This window comes from Indicator indicator, chromosome 21 (genome assembly GCF_027791375.1).
Source record: "Indicator indicator isolate 239-I01 chromosome 21, UM_Iind_1.1, whole genome shotgun sequence".
In the NCBI taxonomy this organism is placed as follows: Eukaryota; Metazoa; Chordata; class Aves; order Piciformes; family Indicatoridae; genus Indicator; species Indicator indicator.
The window spans coordinates 222,209-240,931 of record NC_072030.1 but is presented as its reverse complement, the minus strand read 5'-3'; the positions used below and the strand labels follow the sequence as shown (position 1 = coordinate 240,931).

General features: G+C 45.1%; 1 protein-coding gene across 9 annotated transcripts in view; it reads left to right on the top strand.

The window, feature by feature from the left end:
* Nucleotides 1–18,723, top strand: part of PPP6R3 (protein phosphatase 6 regulatory subunit 3) — a 63,053-nt gene that overhangs the window by 35,996 nt on the left and 8,334 nt on the right. For 6 of the 9 annotated variants that reach the window (XM_054390401.1, XM_054390400.1, XM_054390403.1 and 3 more), the window contains 12 exons: nt 1,954–2,103; nt 2,619–2,683; nt 3,413–3,528; nt 3,925–4,010; nt 6,850–6,936; nt 10,634–10,731; nt 11,857–11,911; nt 12,561–12,691; nt 13,865–13,983; nt 15,394–15,547; nt 17,154–17,260; nt 18,170–18,317. In XM_054390401.1, coding sequence (XP_054246376.1) covers nt 1,954–2,103; nt 2,619–2,683; nt 3,413–3,528; nt 3,925–4,010; nt 6,850–6,936; nt 10,634–10,731; nt 11,857–11,911; nt 12,561–12,691; nt 13,865–13,983; nt 15,394–15,547; nt 17,154–17,260; nt 18,170–18,317 — 1,316 coding nt within the window. The remainder of the gene's footprint in view (nt 1–1,953; nt 2,104–2,618; nt 2,684–3,412; nt 3,529–3,924; nt 4,011–6,849; nt 6,937–10,633; nt 10,732–11,856; nt 11,912–12,560; nt 12,692–13,864; nt 13,984–15,393; nt 15,548–17,153; nt 17,261–18,169; nt 18,318–18,723) is intronic. The other 3 variants (XM_054390405.1, XM_054390406.1, XM_054390407.1) reach the window with 3 other exon arrangements.

The following is an 18,723-nucleotide window of genomic DNA, read 5'->3' as shown; positions in this document are numbered from 1 at the left end:
GAGACACCCCACACTAGATCAGGCTGGCCAGAGCCTCATCCAGCCTGGCCTTAAACACCCCCAGGGATGGGGCCTCAACCACCTCCCTGGGCAACCACTCTCATAGTGAAGAACTTCTTCCTCACATCCAGTCCTGAGAGGACCTCTAAGGTTTAATGAGACCTACATGGTTTAATGCACATATTTCCCAAACTTGTTTGATTTTGCCAGTGACAGCTGGAAATTTTGCAGTAAGAAGTAGTCTGAGATAAATGGACATTAAGCTGGGGAAAAAAAAAAACAAACTTCACTGTGTTTCAGAGGAAAATGTGAAGAAGCAGAAGTAGGACAAAATGAACACAATTGTAGTTCAGCCTCAGTATTTCTGTTATGTATATATGTTTATTAATCCTTATTAAATGTATACATAAGACATTAAAGATTATTAAATGTACACGTAAGACACTAATCTTTAGAGTCATAGAACTGTTGGGGTTGGAAGAGAACTCAAGGATCATCTAGTTCCAAGCCCCCTGCCATGGGCAGGGACATTTTCCGCTAGATCAGGTTGCCTAGAGCCACATCTAGCCTGGCCTTAAATATACTAACCCTAAACTGCATCTAGGTTATCTGAGGTAGCCTTCTGTGAGAGAAGAATAAAATTGTTAGATGGTGAAATCACTACAGGTAGCTGTAATTTTTAGAAAGAATCTCATTGAGGTAAGGAGCATGTTACAAATTGTGTTGTAGATGCTAAAGGTGAAGTGAACTCAAGATATCTGTCAAGGGCTACTAAAAGTCATAAATAACACTTCTGGCACTGGGACTCTGGGCTGCAGCTAGCAGAAAGAACAGATGTGGAAAGTGTCCTCTAAAAGTGCATTATTGGTTATCCCCAGGAGAATCCAGTTACAGCTGAGTTTTTGTTCTGACCCAGTATGACAGTCCTCATGTTCAGACAATAGCAGACCCAAGAACTAACTGGTTAGTAGGTCACAAATTTCCTCTTGCACCATAATACTGTAGAAGTTAAAAACATTTGTTGCAGTCATTGAGATCATAGAATCGCCTGGGTTAAAAGGGACCTCCGAAGCAGTCCAACTCCCCCCCCGCCGCCATCAGCAGGGACATCCTCCAGTAGATCAGGTTGCCCAGAGCCCTGTCCAGCCTCGCCTTGAATAGCTCCAGGCATGGGGCCTCAACCACCTCCCTAGGCAACCTGTTCCAGTAGCCTCCTGGTGGAGAACTTGTTCCTGACATCCAATCTCAATCTGCTCTACTGTCATTTCAAAACATTGCATCTGGTCCTGTCCCTGCAGGCCTTTGGGAACAGTCCCTCTGCAGCCTTCTTGTAGTTCCTTCAGGTAATGACAGGCTATTAGGTCTCCCTGGAGCCATCTTTTCTCCAGGCTGAACACCCCCAACTCTGTCAGCCTGTCCCCATAGCAGAAGTTCTCCAGCCCCCTGATCATCTTTGTGGTCTCCTCTGGGCCTTCTCCATCAGGTCCATGTCCTTCCTATGCTGAGGGCTCCAGAGCTGGACACGGCACTACAGGTGAAGTCTCAGCAGAGCAGAGGGGCAGGATCCTCTCTCTCCAGCTCTGGCCACACTGCTTGGATGCAGCCCAGGCTGCTCTTGACCAATGCCCATTGCTGGCTCCTATCCAGCTTCTCCCCCACAGCACCCTCAAGGTCTCTTCCTCAGGGCTGCTTTCTATCACCTCACAGCCTGTATTGGTAGTGAGGGTTGCTCTGACCCAGATGCATGACCCTGCACTTGCTCCTGTTGATCCTCATGAGGTTCACCTGGGCCACCTCTGCAGCCTGTCCAAGTCCTTCTGGATGTCATCCTGTCCCTCTGGGATATCGACAGCACTACTCAGCTTGGTATCATGGCTTGCTGGGGTGAGTTTATTCGTTATGTTTAATGAAAAGACCTTGGTTTGTGTAAACCTTATGGGATTTGTGTTTCAGGACATGTTCTTCAAGTACACATGGAACAATTTTTTGCATACCCAAGTAGAAATCTGTATTGCATTGATTCTTGCAAGTCCTCTTGAGAGCACAGAAAATGGCACAATCACAGATCAGGATTCCACTGGGGACAATCTCTTGCTGAAACATGTAAGCTGTGGGGTTCTGGCAATCGTTTCAATCTTCCTGGCTCTGTGCTCTTGTGGCAGTTCATATAACTGAGCCCAGTTTCACTTTATGTATTGAATAAACAGGAATATTTTTTTCTGTGGTGTTTTGTTTGTTTTGTTGGTTGATTTTGAATTTTTTTTCTTTAAGATGTCAGTTCAGGGTGTTAAACCTCCAGGTGCCATAGAGTAGAGTTTTCCTGCCCCAGTGCGTGTAGTGCTGCAAATACTGTAATTGCCTTGAAGATCTTGTCTTTAAGAATTGAAATTGCTATTTCTATATCTTTATGCTCCTACAGCTCAGCAGCTGTAAAGAGAAGTAGAATGAAAGCTTAGCTGTTAGCTTTGTCTGGGATCTGACTGCTGCTCCTGAATTTTAAACCCATTCATGAAAGTATTTATCCTGAACCTGTCTTGAAAGGCTTTAGTATTTGGTAAAATCAACTGTAGAATGTGTTCTACTTTACTGTGACTCAGCATATTCTCTTCTTTTGGTAGCTCTTCCTTAAGTGCCAATTAATAGAACGAATACTTGAAGCATGGGAGATGAATGAGAAGAAGCAGTGAGTACCTTCTTTCTTAGCAGTTGTGTAGCTAATATTTGGCTTGTGCAATGAATGTGTGAGCAGTTTGTAACTGACTGGGCCAGTTCTGAGAGTACCACCTGGGTGTAAACACTTGGATTACAGCTTTCTCCTCTCCTTTTTGGTAGCAGCTTTTCCCTTGGAGAACACAAGACTTTGTCATTCTTGCTGTGATCTTTAAAGTCTACCCCGCTTCAAGTAGAGAAATGTGCCCTGAGTTCTGAGAGGCTAGGGAGTGCTTCTCTCCAGTAAGCAATGCAGTAGTTTTTGTAACACATCAAAGCATGTTGTGCACTGGGGAGCAACAGACTGAAGTAATAAAAGCTAAGTCCTCAGCACTGGAACACCTTCTAAAAGGATGTGTTTGTGAAAGGACAGGAGTTTCAAGTAGCTAACAGTGTCTGCAACTGTGTTCATAGCAGGAGAAAAAACCTAATTGTGTTGCTTGAGACAGTTCTGCTTCCCAGAATGGTCCTGTTTTGCTCATGTTCTTGCCAGACCTCCAAAACCGGCCCACTATAGCCAAAACAGCTGCTGTCTTAAGATCTTGAGTGCTTCTATGAAGCTCTGTGATTAGGATGCAACTCCTCTGCCTAAGAACCCTTACACTGTCGTGTGTAACCTCTTGACTCGGGCGGAGTGTTCTGTAAGAAGGCAGAGCAGCAGACTTGCTGTGAGCCTGGGCAGCTGAACTCTTCTCTCTTGCAGGGCCGAGGGAGGCAGGCGGCATGGCTACATGGGGCACCTGACCAGGATAGCAAATTGCATTGTGCACAGCACAGACAAGGGGCCAAACAGCTCACTAGTCCAGCAGCTCATCAAAGGTACTGTGGAAGGGGCTTCAGTTTGGCTAGGTGGCTTTTACTGGCACGTGCTGAAGAAATGAGTCAAACATTAAAAAGCAGCTTTTGGATAATAGAAAATGTTGTTTATTTCTGACACATTCCCTTCAAACCCAACCATCCTTAATGTATGCTTAGATCGGGTTTTCATGCAGTATCAGAGCTCCCTGCAGTAGAAATGGAGAAATGTTGACCTGCTGAATTTGGCCTTGCTTGCTAGTTGGAGTAGTCCTTAGGGATTGAAAAGCATCTGTCTGGCCTTTGGAATATTTCTGGGAGAGCACAAGAGAACAATTAATGAAATTAAGTGATGCTTTAGTGTCAGTATCAGCACCTCTGTGTTTTTTTTTTTTTTTGTCGTCTTGTTTCCTACACTAGAGCTTCCGGAGGAGGTCAGGGAGCGATGGGAGACATTCTGCACAAACTCTTTAGGAGAAACGAACAAGAGGAACACAGTGGACCTGGTATGTAGTGATGGATCAAGTATCAAATTTGATGCTCTTTATTAGGCCTCAGGTAGACCGTGTCCACCACACACCTGTATCAGCTGAGCAGGCCACTTTGTCATAGCAGATGACCAGCTTTACCCTTGGTGCATCAGTGCTGTTTTTTCCCAGCCATGTGCTTCCCAGGAGCATTCCTTCCCTGCCTTCCCAGGCACTGAAGGAAGACTGATGGGACTGAAATTTCCTGGGGCCTCCTTTAAGCACTTTCTGTAAATAGAGGGTAACATGAGCCTTCTTCCAGTCTTCTGGGACATTTCCATGACTTCTCAAAGACTGGAGGGAGGTCTGGCAGCAGCTTCAGCCAGCTATCAATAGCCTGAAGTGGTATAGAGGGTCAGGCTCCTCTAATAATTTCCATATTATTATAAAAAGTTCCATGTTACCTCTCCCTTCACTGGGTGGGTCTGTGTTTGCATCCACCTGGACTTTTGTTCCCAAGGCCTGGGGCCCAGGAGTTCTGCTAAAGATGGCGGTGGAAAAAGTGATGAGAACCTCTGCCTTTTCAGCACAGTTGGTGACAAACTGACCTCTAACTGTTCAACAGCAGACCAGTATTTTCCTTCTGGTTCTGCTTGCTGTGAAAGCATGGAAGCTGGGATAGAACTTCTGTCCTTTCGCCTGAGGAATCCTGTCTTGGTTTTTATATCTCTGGCCAAGCTCAGTTTGAGCTGTGCTTCCACTGCAGCTCTGCACGTCCTGGCAGTGCTCTTGGAGGTCTTAACTTTTCCATCTCAGGTACACCCCTCTTTGATTTTGAGCAGATTCAGAAGCTCACCGTTAAACCAGGGAGTCTCCTGCTTCACCTCCCTCCCTTACTTCGTAAAGGCAATGAACTGGTTTTGTGCTTCCAGGAGATTGTTCTTGAAAAGCTCCCGGTGCTTACTAGCTCCATTGTCCTCCCTGGAAGCCTAATTAAAGTATCTCTCCTAACTGAACTCAAAGTGAGCTGAAGTCTAAAATCTAATCCCTTTGTCTTAGTAGTGGTAGTGAGTACTAACCTTCTGCCTGCTCAGCAGCATTGCAAACTCCATATGGTGATAGCTGCAGCCAGAGCTGTCACTGAGGTTACAAAGCAGCTTCTCTTGCTTTGTGAGGGGCAGGTTCAGCAGTGCCTCATTCCTGGTTGGAATGCAGTCCTCTGTGCATTCCAGGGACTTGATGGGATGACATGAGTTGCTGTATAGCTCTTCCAACAAAGGTTTGAGTAGTTGAAGTCACCTGTAAGAACTAGGTTCTGTTAACCCCAAGCTTGCTTAACTGACCCAAATCTTGCATCTTTGGTCCTTAAGGTCTTGGACTGGGGTCATGAGCAGATCTCTGCTGGAAGATCACCTTTGTAGACGATCCCTCTGATCTTGACCCATAGACATTCAGTAGGACTTCCACAATCGTGCGGTTGACTTGCATTCAAGATTCTCCTAAACACAGAGCGTGATTCTTGCACCTCTTCTTCAGTGGAGAATGTTACTCAGTTTGTGATACTGGGTTTGTGCAAAAGACTTTGCATAGCTTCAGCTGTGTCGCTTCATGGCATCCTTCCAGTGCTAGTCATCATATTGAATGTTCCTGAGATATACTTAAAGATTAGGTGAGAGGAATCAGAGAATGGGTTGGGTTGGAAGGGACCTTAAAGATCATCTAGTTCCAACCCCCTGCCATGGGCAGGGACACCTCCCACTAGCCCAGGTTGCTCAAGGCCTCATCCAACCTGGCCTTGAACACCTCTAGGCAAGTAAAAGTTTCTGTAACAAATGGTGTGGAAAGCCTGCAGAGTTCCTCTTCCAGTGTTCTGTCCAGTCTTAATGACCTCTTTGAAAATGTAGAGGATTCCTGATCAGGACACCTTAGCCTGTGCTGTAGAGTTGTGCAGAAACTATGACAATTGTCACATCTGGCCTGCTGGAGAATCCTCTGGAACTCTCTTCATCAGCCCAGCAGCTCCTTGTTCAGCCAGAGCAGACTTTGCAGGGTGAGGCCAAGCTCTGACCTATCAAAAGCAGCAGTAGTAATGACTCTGGTCATGGAGGAGAGCTGGAGACAAGAAACAGCAAAGCTGGTGTGTGGGGCTGGCTCAGGGCACCTTGGCAGATTGGGCTGTCCTGTATCTTGTCACTTTAGAATGAGAACAAAACGATGTAATAGAATCACAAAATTGCCTAGATTAGAGAAGACCTCTGAGATCACTGAGTCCAGTCAGCAGCCTAACACTGAGAACTCCTCAACTAAACCATATTCCTCAGCACTACATCTATACAGTTCTTAAGCACCCCCAGGATAGGGACTCCACCTGCCTGGGCAGTCTGTTCTAAAGCCAGAGAACCCTTTCAGTAAAGAATTCTTCCTGATCATAGAATCATAGGATGGCTTTGGTTGGAATATACCTGACTATAGGACCAGTTGTTCCTGGTCACCTTAAAAAAATAATTGTGGAGTTACTTCCCCTTCAGGAAAATTCTATTTTGGTGACTAATTCCCTTGCTGTTGAAGGTTTTTTCCTGCAGTACAAAGACAAGAGGCAAGTTTTGTCTCACATTGGTTTAACTGTTAGCCCTAGGACTGAGGTTTCTAGGTTCAATAGCTCATTTTGAAGCTCAACAAAAGCCAATGCTTTTCAGTGCTATCTAATGCTCATGTGTGTGTTTGGTGGTATTGAAATACTGCAGGGACTGGGTTTGGTGGTCTGGCAGTTAGGAAAACTTAAAACAGTAGTATCTTGCTTTGCTCTGAAACTGCAGATCTTGTGAGCATACTTAGGTGGCTGTCATACACTATGCAATGACTGTATTCCTCTGTCTAGGTTACTACCTGCCACATTCATTCTTCCAGTGATGATGAAATTGACTTCAAAGAAACTGGCTTCTCCCAGGATTCCTCTTTGCAGCAGGTGAGCTGAGCTCCTACACCGGCTGCAGTTGCTCTTTGTGTAAAATGAGTCATGCTCTGCAAAGCAGTGGAACTTGAGTTTCTGTCAGGAGCAAATCCAAGTCTGGAGAGCTGAAATGTCTTAGTTGTGCCTGCACACAACTGCCCTAGCAAAGCCAGGGCTATGGCTTTTAACACAGGGCAGATACTTTGGTGTGCCTTCCAGTTTTCAGTCTTCGGTCCTGATGTGTCTGCAGCTCTCCACTCTGTGTCAGAGACATTTCATATGCCCCTGGCTGAGCTGAACACAATTTCTACAGCAGTTCTCACTAGATGGAGGAGTTTGAACTAGTGCCTTCTAATTGTGTGTTCTGACAAGGGTGGGTTGCTGTGAAGCAACCCCAAGATTCTCTTTGGTTTTACTAATAATTTTTTTCTTTTAAATGTTGCACCTTATTTTGATGAGAAAACAAGGAGGGTTGGGTCTTTGTTGTTACCTGCTTTTACTTTTTTGGCAAATTGTCCAACTCTGCAGCTGCCGAAGCAATACAAATGAAGAGCTAAGGATGCCCCTGTGAGAAGTCCTGTCAGTCAGCTCAGATTTTTTTAACTTCTTGGCCCCTTGATGCCTGGCAAGTTTCTGTAGCCAGATCTTCCTGAACTAAAATTTCTATCAACTTGATCACTCTGAAATTCAGTGTATGCTTTTGACAGCTCATGTTTAAGTGCTTCGAAGAAAATTCATTATCATTTGGTTTAATGCCTGGGGAATTTCTGAGAGTACCTAGGGAATTTTCAGCTCAGCCAGACTGAAAGGTGAAGTCAAAGCTGTGTCCAGCATGACAGCTTAACGCATTCCTAGCTGCCTAATTGCTAATGGTGCAGTGGTTAACATGATTATGGTATGAGAGTGATTCAGAAGAGCCATTTTCAGGAGGAATGGCAGCATTTCTGTCCGATTTGCAATATTCACCTCCTTCAGTCATGTTCCTAGTGGTGAAATAGTGCTGATTAGATCCTTTCTACTGAAGATGTTTTTTTCTTTCAGCTCATGCTGACATCTGTGATGTAACCACTTAGTCTGAGACTGACCTCAGTATTTTATGCATCTTCTCTAGCTTTTATAAGTAATTGCTTGGCAGAGTTCAAATTGTGGGTGGGGGATCAAGTTTGAAGAAGCTGATGCCTTTATCTAGTTCAGTGACTTGGTGCTCCTGAATACCAACGTGCCAGTTAGGTGCTAGCTGCAGCAGCTCTAGTGAGAAAGTGACCTCCTCAAACCTCTGTGCTTTCCATGCATCCTCTTAGTGCCCTGCTGTGCTTGGGCAATCCCAGCGGTTTCATCTGGAGCAAGGCAGGTGGTCCCATGCTGTTTCTTTCTTTGTAACCGTTTTCTTAAATCTTTATTAGTCTTTTTTTTCCCTAAGCAGAGCTTGGGAAATGCACTTCCTGAAGAGGTCTTGTGAGGATAGTGTGATACCAGACAAGCCAAGTCACTGATGGGGAATGAATTGGCATTACATTGCCTTGACATTGCATTCTCCAGCTCTACAAATTCATTTGTAGAAGTGTCTCTGGCTGCAGATAGAATACTGTTGTGGGGGGAATACTGCTAAAAGGGGAAACAGGAGGCAAATTTGTAAAATGAAAGTGGACCTATTAGGAATTGGATAAGGGAGGAAAATAAAGAACCTATTAATCTTTGGCTTGTTTCTATCAAATGGAACTACCTGTGCAGATTACATCTGCAAGAACTTCTTTCTTTTGGCATCCAAATCTCATTCAGGGCTGTTCCAGACCCTTGATCCAGAAGGGAAGGCTTGTTCCCCACCTTGTTCTCAGAAATAAGTTTCTGAATGACCCTTCAAAACTGCCACCTGCTGAAGTGTTCTATTGCTGGGTTGGTAGGGTTCTTGTGCTAGCACTATCTAATATGCTGGCTGGCTGTGGCTCTGCAGACTTTTACTCCAGGCAAGCATTGTTCTGTTCTCTACCAGCTTAGCACCACATTTTGTCTCTTTGAAACATACTGAAAATATAGGAGGGAGGAGGGCAAAGCTGTCCATGGACTGAGTTGTGCTTCTGTTTGTAAGTACAGTTTATATCCTCAGTGCAGAAAATCCTGATGCAGTGATACTGTTTTGCATGAGTTTCATAACTTGATGCCACAAACCCCACGTCTTAATTTTCTGTATGCCTTGGTGAGTGGCTGCACTTTCTAGTTCCCATGGAGGTAGTTCAGTTAAGTCTCAGTCACATGAGCTTTTTAATACCCATAATAGTGAAAATACTTCCCAGGAACAGAGAGCTCAGTAAGCAGAATAAAACAGAGCACTTCTTTCATAGGGGGACAGTCAGTAATTGATTGTCTACCTGTCTAGCACTAGTGTATCAGCTGTCCTGGCTTCATATCCTACAGCTGTCAGAACTAATCATCAGGTGTTACAATTTAGGATGGACACGGAGACTTTCCAATACCTGAGGGGAGCCTACAGGAAGGGTGGAGAGAGACTGTTTACAAAGGCCTGCAATGATAGGATGAGGAGCAATAGTTTCAAACTAGAGCAGAGCAGATTGAGATTGGATATGAGGACAAGTTCTGCACCAGAAGGCTGCTGGAACACTACAACAGATTGCCCAGGGAGGTGGTTGAGGCCCCATCTCTGGAGCTATTCAAGGTGAGGCTGGACAGGGCTCTGGGCAACCTGATCTAGTGGAGGATGTCCTTGCTGACTGCAGAGGGGGTTGGACTGGATGAGCTTTGGGGACCTCCATTCCAACCCAAACCAATCTGTGATTTTGAGAGTTCCTTTGGCCTGGCTCAGCAGGCCTCAGTGACCCAGCCAGTTAGGAGTGTTGTTTTCAGACCCCTTCCTAGCCTCAGTAGTGTCTTGCTCTATATCTGTTCTCCTGTGTTTAATTTTTTTTGCCTTCAGCTTTCATAATGCTTTCATTCAAACTTGCTTTTTTGACCCTTCTCTTTTCCTTCCATATTGACTTTTTCAGCTTGACCACCCTCAAAGATTTTTAGCTCTGTGGCCTTGGCTGGCTTTACACTTGGGAACACCACAACTGAAAGTCCTTAGAGAATGCCTCAAAATGTACCGATAGTCTGGGGAAAGAGGGGACAAAACCTGTTATGATGCTTAGGAGAAGATCCCCAGGTGTACCTTTAGTCTCTATATAACCGTCTGCCAGCAGCTCACAGTGGTATGGTTTTAGCTTTTCCTTGAAAGAACAAACCCCACAACCAAACACAAACCCTCCTAGCTGAGTTTGCAACATGGAGATGTGAAGCCTCTGGCAGTCTTTAGGTGTTGAGCAGACACTGCTGGCACACCTGCTTGAGGCTGAGCTGCAGTGAGCACCAGCTGTGAAACACCCAGCTGTGCTGCAGTATGCCTATGTGGGGCTCACATTTCATAGCTTTGTGTTCCCTTGAACAAAGGCAGCTCTTGCTGTTGTCTGGGGGCTGGAGGTGCTGATGAACGTGGTTCAGCCAGAGGTGGAACTTTCTCGCTAGGAGCTGCTGCTAGGCTGGCTGTCAGCTCATGGCCTGTCAGCAGGGCTGTTAGTCAGTGCTAGCAGACTACAAATCCTTTTCCTGTCTTTTTATGTTTAGATTAGAGACTTTTATTTCTTTGGAGCAAAAGGGGCAAGTAGGGTTTAGAGTATTATTAGAATCATTATATCACTGTCGTTGGTCCTGGGGTTGCCAGGCCTTTTCTGATTATCAGATGCAACAAATGACGTCCAATTTTATTGACCAGTTTGGCTTCAACGATGAGAAGTTTGCTGACCAAGATGACATTGGCAAGTGAGTATGATGTTAAACTGCCTTTGACTATGGACTGGGGAGGTCTCTCTTTGGTTTTCTATTTGGCTGTGGGTTTGCTGATGAATAAAAGTCTTTACTGATGTGAGGCAGTTGCTGTCCTTGGTATTGTCTGTGTGCCTTGGCAGAAGCCTTCCTGAACAGTCTACAGAGGAAAGTGACAGCTTCTCCTCTATTAGATGATGGATGTCATCTAACTGCTGATGTCCTCATGAGTTCAGTTAAGCTGTAGATAAAAAATTAATGCAGTGCTGTGCCTATTGTGCAAGAAATAGAACTAGAGCTTCAATTCCCTGCTTACTGTTGTCAGTAATTGGGATGTGGCTTGCTCAGGAGAGCAGTCACGCTTAAAACTCCCATTCCTGTAGACCCCTTTCCTGCTTTGTAATACAGTGAGGGGCAGAGGAAGAGCAGTACCTCTTCTTTTTGGTTCCATTTTTGCTTCGCTTCATGATTTAGTTTGCCCAATGCTATTTTTAATCCAAGACATGTTTGTAATTACATTTGTGGAACTACTTGCCAGCTTAGTGTGTGAAGATGTGTAAAGCCTTAACAAAGTGTTCTGTTTGGAAAAAAAGTGTAGTGGTTACTTTAAAAAAAAAAAGAGATTCCAGTTAGTTTCCTTTAGGAAGCAGAAGTTGGTACTGCATTTTCCCCTTGCTCTCTTGCTGTTGGGAACATCTCTGTAGAGCAGTGAAATCAGTGAGATGTCAGAACTAACAACAGAGACCTTTGCAGGAGTTTGAGCAGACCATAGTCAGACAACACATTCTTTGGCCTCTTTTTCCCTTTTTTTTTTTTTCCCCCAGTGCATTACAGTACAGGATTTGAGATTTGCTTATATAATTTCAGTCATGCTTGATTAGGTTTGTTGTATTTTCACAGCTAAGCACAGGGGTGAGATCACAAGGGCTTGTGTTCTTGTTCCAGGTATTGCGGTTAGCAAGCTCATTGCCAGGCCTCCTCTACGTGTCTGTTTTGTGTGGGAAACTTTCTTTAATCTTAATTTCTTAGATGATGGGAGAATGAGAAAGCTAAGAGCAAAGAAGTGTCTTCATGTCCTAAAGCAAAACTTTGTTTTATTGCATGCATCTGCTTCTTTTGTAGTGTTTCTTTTGATCGGGTCTCAGACATCAACTTTACTCTCAATACAAATGAAAGTGTAAGTATGTCTCTTAAACTTGGGGTGACCTCAGTTTTGGTGGTGGTTCTTCTCCTTAGCTTTTGGGGTAGTCTTTGGGAAATAGCTCCCCTCCCTTGTTCCTGTAGCCTGAGGTTTTCTCACTGGAAGCCACACTTGGTGTGATCAGAATTCAACAGAACTGCTTCTGATTTAAAATGCTGGGTCCAAGAAGAGGTTTGTACTGATTTCTGTGTATTGCACCTTGTGTTTCATGGTTAGAAGCTGTTTCAGTCTTCCGCTGAGGTTGTGTGACAGGAAACCAAGGATAGACACTTCACCCCTGGATGTCAGCTGTCACTTGAGCTGAAATGAGCCCCACTACAGAAAATAAAGCTGCAATATTTGGACTGTGGCTGAAAAATTCTTCCAAGTCCTTCCTACAATGGTGGGCACTGCTGGCTGTGCTGGAGTGCTGCACTCACCTTGGCAGTAGCTGAGTAAAACAGACACTGAGTGTTTTCCTGCTCCAGCTGGCTGTTGTGCAGGCCCTCTGGTGTTCTGCTGCTTTTAGATAAGAGGGTTTTTTCCCCACTGATTTAAGATTTATCTTCAGAAGAGTCTTGTGTTTGAGATGTCTGATGCTGTGAGTGGTTAGCCCTAAGCCCAGCTGTGCACCTTCTGTCTGCAGGGCAACATTGCCTTGTTTGAGGCCTGCTGCAAGGAGCGGATACAGCAGTTCGATGATGGTGGCTCTGATGAAGAGGACATTTGGGAAGAGAAACACATTGCATTTACACCAGAATCCCAGAGGCGTTCCAGGTGAGACATGTGGCTGCTCCTCCAGGTACCAGCATCCTGAGCCTTTGGCACTGAGCCTGTCTCTTGCCTCAGGCTGGCTGTTAGCGCAGGCTGCCCAGGGCGGTTAGAGATGGCTAGAGGCTGCTAGCCATTGTGTGCAGAACACAGCAGCAGCTGCCCTGCATGCTCAGATCTTCCTGCACTTAAGCTTTTGTAGCTTGTTCTTTCTCTCTGCTTTTAAACCTGCTCAGCCATTCTTGCCTTGGACAAGGAAAATCTGGCTGCAGGCCTTGCTGTCCTCCCTACACTGCCAGTGTGCTTGTAGACAGAACTGCCTGGGAAGCTGCCACCAAAACTCTCAGGGCTTCACAGCTGTCTGTGATACTTACTGGATTTTGTCCCAGAGTAGCTTTGGCTTTTTTCACCTTCTTGTGCCTTGAATCACATGCATGATGTCTCTTCCCTTGTAGCCTTCAAAATGCATCCTGCTAATACCTGCTGGCAAAATCAGTTCTTTTGTCTGAAAGCATTCTTAGTTGCTTAGCATGAGGTATTTCAGGGCCACCCTTAACTCCTCCTTGATTTTTGTGTTAGTTGTGCACACCAGGAAGGAAGAGATGCAGTTAAAGAGGATGGACTGGAACAGAGCTGAGATCTTAAAACCTGGTCTAGTTGAGAGGTATCCCTGCCCATGGCAGGGAGGTTGCATTAGATGATCTCCAAGGTCTCTCCCAGCCTAGGCCATTCTGTGATTCTATGATTAAAACAGATTTGTTAGGCTTAGTGTTGAATTTTAAAATAAACCAAATTGTCTTGCTAAATTGGTGCTGAACAGAGCTCTGGTTTAGCACAAAGAGCCTAAACAGACCAGCAGTATCCAGTACCCAGATCTGATTCCTGGCTTTCGTTTTCTGCTCCCTTTCCCATGGCAGGAACAGAACCAGTCTTTTGCCTTTGACCTGCAAATGGAGGGTTGGGGGGAAAGGTAGTCTCTCTTACATGATCAGGTGAAAAACCTTAAACCTTGGGTTGTGGGGTTTGGGTTTTTTTGAGGGAGGAATGAGTGGGATAGGAACAGCTAACAAATTATACCTCGATCTGTCAGCAGTTCTAAGTCTTTAGCCACCCAAGCATTTGGCTGTGCTCATGTTCTGATGCTAACCACAGGAGGTAAACTGTCTCTTTGTGTTTAAGCTCGGGCAGTACGGACAGTGAAGAAAGTACAGATTCTGAAGAGGAGGATGGAGCCAAGCAAGACCTGTTTGAGTCACACACCAATACAGAGGACAAAATGGAAGTAGACTTAAGTGAACGTACGTAGCTCTCCTGCCAGCTGCTTTGGGTTGCAGAAAAGTGTTAGATCCATCAGTCTTTGTAGGAGCTTTCCTCCTTCACCCTTGTCATTCCAACTGCCTTCAAGTAATCTTTCCGACTCTAAAGACTGCTTGCAGCAAGCATGTGAAAGTTGGGAAGTTTGAGTTCCTTACAGGTGTTGAGTCAAGTTATTTAGTCTCTTATATTCATGTTTCTACCCTTCAAGAGAAAAAAAGGAGAAATCAGAAAAGGAAGGATGAAATGGAATCATTAAACATCTTGAATGCCTGCAGAACCAATAGGTGGTTAATATCCAAACCTAAAATCTGTTTTATTTATTTTTACTGGGGGCCTTTCAGGCCAAGTATTTAGTCTCACAATGCTTCTTTACCTACAGAAGCCAGATGGGTCTGCATTGGTCTGGTTTCATGTGTGAATGAAAGACACCTGGAAACAGCTGATGGCACTGGTTTAGAAGTTTTCAGGTTCAAGTCAAAGCAGAGCAAAGAGGCTTCAGTTAAACTGGCAATAGCTGTGGGTAAAAGCCCTGTGTTTGTCTAGGCTGTAAGGAGCTGTACTGAAAGAGAAGGAAAAGTGAAGGGGTTTCTTTCCTTTTGTCAGATTGGTGTCATTGGCATCTTTGTGTCAAACAAGTTTTGATCCATGTGGATCTCCTCCTACATATGCCTGGGTTGGAATTTCTAATTGCTAGTCAGAGCTTCCTTTTCAGCCTGTTTTTGTATGTAAGAGTTAATGAAAAACATTTCCCTTGGGGAGGTGAAGTCTTTGGCATGGCCCTATCCTCAGCTAGGTGCTGTTAAGTCACAGTTGCTCCCAAACTGAGAATTCCAATAAATATTTGAAGCTGTAAAAACCTTTAAACTTTTCTGAAAATTAGACATGGTGATAAGGCATGAGCAATGGTGTAGAGACTGCCCAGAGCTAAGCTGAGGTGCTCACTTTTTGTGTGCAGGAAAACTGAAAAGGGGAGGGAAACTCTTTAGAGTTCGGGGTATTGGGTTTTTTTGCCATAGAAGTCAGTTTTTACAAATAATAACAAATACTGCTGTTTAAAGCCAGCTGATGCTTTTGGTGCCGTATGGTTTATTGGGGTTGTTCTTCACATAGGCTGCATTGGGATTAGTTGTTTGTGGTGTGGTGTGTTTTTTTTTTTTTTTTTTTCTTAGCAGAATCCTCCGGGTGCCTGTCTTTACAACTCTGGTGTGCTGGCAGAGCTTGGTGCTGAGGGAAGGCTCCTCTGTAACACTACATGGAGGATTCTCTTGCATGTACTTACGAGTTGTTCTGCTCCTCCTGTAATGGATCTATAGAGTCAGCATTAGGCAGATGTGCACTCCTGTTCCTCATGTTCAGTTTTTTCCTTAATGACCCTGTTGATGGCTTTTCAGCACCAAACTGGTCAGCTAACTTTGATGTACCCATGGAGACTGCACACAGTGCCAATCTGGATTCTGTTGGGTCTGATGTATGGAGTACAGAAGAACCTATGCCAGCAAAAGAAACTGGCTGGGCTTCCTTTTCTGAGTTCACATCCTCTTTGAGGTAAGAATGTCGGTGATTCAGGGCATGGTCTTGGATTTATAGGGAGTGAGACTCTTTTACTCTTTGGGAGGCTCTTTTGTGCCTCTTTTGTGCCAATCCATACAGGATTGGAAAAAATTGGGAATATGAATGGAAGAACTGTTCACAACTATGTATCACAGTACAAAGGCATACACAAATCCATAGTCTACCTCGTTAAGCCTAAAGCTTTCCACAACCTTCCCCCAAACTAGGCCAAAACCCAGGCCTCAAATGCCCCTCCCCCCACCATACCTCCCTACCCAGGCCTGAATGATGCAGCTAAAATTTCAGCTTGCCAGCAGCAGCAGACCCCGCTGCCCTGCACACCCTTGATGAGGGAGCCTGCACTGGGAAGAGAGCATGGAGAGGAGAAGGGGCCACCCAGCTTGTGCTGGTCCCTTAGTAAGGGGAGATGCAGACATTCTGGGAAGGAGCACAAGATTATATTTTCCGTTTCCCCTCTGGACTCTAAGGTTAAGACATCCAAGTTCTTTGTGTCATTGTTTGAGAAGGTTTTTAAAGAATATTTGGGTCTTTCAGGATTATCTCTGACCAAAATTTGGGCTGTGATTTTCTTTATTTATTGTAGACTGAACCCAGTGCAGGGTTGAACATGGACTGTTGAATGTAAAGGTCATCAAATATCTGGGATGATTCTGCTTTTATGGATGTTAAAATAGGTTTGGGACTTTGTGTTTCTTGCTGGGTTTGTTTTCATTTGTTCTTGCAAAGCCATGTGCAGTCCAGGTCAGGCTGCTAGGCACTGTGCTGAGAATGCCTGGGATCCTTTCCTTTCTGCATGAAAAGTAAATGAAGTACTTTGTGCAGCAACCTAATCAGAGATGGAGGTTTTGAACTGCCAAATACCAGCAATCAGGAACTGATTCCTTCTCCGGGAAGATTGTCCTCGCTCTCAGCTGTCTGAGCATTGAACAGCTTGGGTCTAAAAGCAGGATTTTTCCAGCAGCAAGCAGAGTATTGCTTCATGCTTGAGGCAGGGAAGTTGATAATAGAATTATGGGGTTAAAAAATGAAGACTTTGAGTTGCCACATTAGTGAATATAAAAGGCATCGTTCTTTAAATGCTGAGAAGTGTTCCAAGTGGCCAAGTCTTGTCTTTTATGTTCCCTCATAATGAAGAACTTGTGGCTCTACTGTGTGTATGGTTCTGTAGGGGATGATGCAGTGGTAGTCTCAACAGTTGACAACCATCTTTCAAGTTGCAAGGAGTGCATTTAGGAAGCCAGTTCAAAATGCTGGAAGCCAATTGCAAGGAGCTGGTGATACTTGTGTGCCTTGTTTAGCAGGGACATGTCCATTACTGCCTGGCCTCAAACCCAGCCAAGTGCAGATAGCCCACCACCCCACATCTCCTTGGTCACCTCAGTTCTGGGGAAGTTTGCATTCCCAAACCTGTTTTGCCTGCATTCCCAAGACTTCTACAAACAAGCTTGCTGCCATTCAGCTTCCATAGAGCTCTGGTACAGAACTAACAATGCACTTTAAAGAACTTTTCCTTCTGTTTGGAAACATTTCTGAAGTTTGGGTTGTTTTGTTTTTGGTATTTTTTTTACTTTATTTGCAGCTCAAAAGATTCCTTAAGAAGTAATTCTCCTGTGGAAATGGAAACAAACACAGACCCAATTGATCCCTTGAGTGCAAGTACACCTGCTCTTGCTACACAGCTAGACAGTAAGTACACTGCAGTTAGGAATGCAAACAGAGGGAGTTTGAGAAGTTGTAGCCAAGAAAGATCTCCCTGAGGTTTCAGGATTTTCAGGATTCCAGAGACCTCTCATCGGGCTCTGTTGCTGTTCTGCTGGGTCATGAAAATGACTTGTCACAGAATTTGTGAACCATTGAAATGTTTCCCATTTATGACAGGAGCCAGTGTTGCTGTAACCTCTTGAAAGCATGCACATCATGAACAGGACAGCATTGCAAAGCAGCCAAGTGCCTTCTCCTGAGAATCCTCATCTATAGCGGCACTGATCCTCTAGCCCCTTCCTATCTGGCACTGGCCCAGTAGCCGCAATGTGTCCAGATTTCCTCCTCATGCACAATTCTGAGTTACCTTCACTGTGCATTTAATGAACTGTTCAAAGGCCACATGTGCTAATGGGCTTTTGGTATATGGCTAATAGACCAAGAAGTGCAGGTGAGGAGTCCAGGGAGACTGCACTTCCCAAAGGCTTGTCTATACTGGAAACTTAGAGTCAGATTGGCACTCAGAGGGCTTGTCATGAATTTGACTGTACAGAACAATAATGCACTGCTGTAACCCTGCTGAAGCCTTCTCCAGGCAAACATCTTGCAGTAACATTTTGCAGTTGAAATCACTGAGTGGCAGTGCAAAGTGAAAATCCAGAACCATTGCAGAGTGACTTCTGAAGCCAGCTGTAAGAGGCTCCCAGGGGCTTGCTCCCTCGCTGGGCCAGAGGCCCTCAGGCTCTCTGTGCAGTGGGGGTTGCAGAAAGGTGACTTCCCTCTGTAAGGGAGAATTCCAGAAGCATACAAGAGTGCAGAGATGTCCTTCTGCTTACATTGGCTCATGGAACAGCAGTGTAAGCAGCTGTGCCCTAACTGCCTGTGTGTGCCTAGCCCCAGGAAGTGTTGCCATGGAGGCCAGCTCCGATGAAGATGATGCAGAGAGTGCAGACAAGGTAACAGAGACGGTGATGAATGGCAGCATGAAGGAAACCCTGAGCCTTACCGTAGATGCTAAAACTGAAACAGCTGTCTTCAAAAGGTGAGTGCCCACCTGCTTCCCCTGCCCTGGGAACACTGCCTCACCAAAACCACCTCTGCAGTGACACTTCCTCAGGCTTTAGCTAGAAAGCTTCTAGAGGAGTTGTTGGGCAAGGTTACCTCCAGCTGGTTGCTACAACAGGTGCCTGTCCTCACCAAGCCTTTGTCTGAGTGCAAGCCTGGTTCCCCTTCTTCCCCTGGTGCACCTTACTGTGTGGAGTTTCTGTACAGTTTCTGATGAATGCCAAAGCTGAGCCTTTGAAATGTTGTTGGGAATTTGGATTGGAGTTCTGTCCTCCTCATCTAGGAGGATGGACGACAGGAGCAGAAGGCCAGCCAGGCACCACTTCAGACATTTTGAGTGATCAGTGTTGGTGTATGGATGGCATCAAACGTTATAGCACATT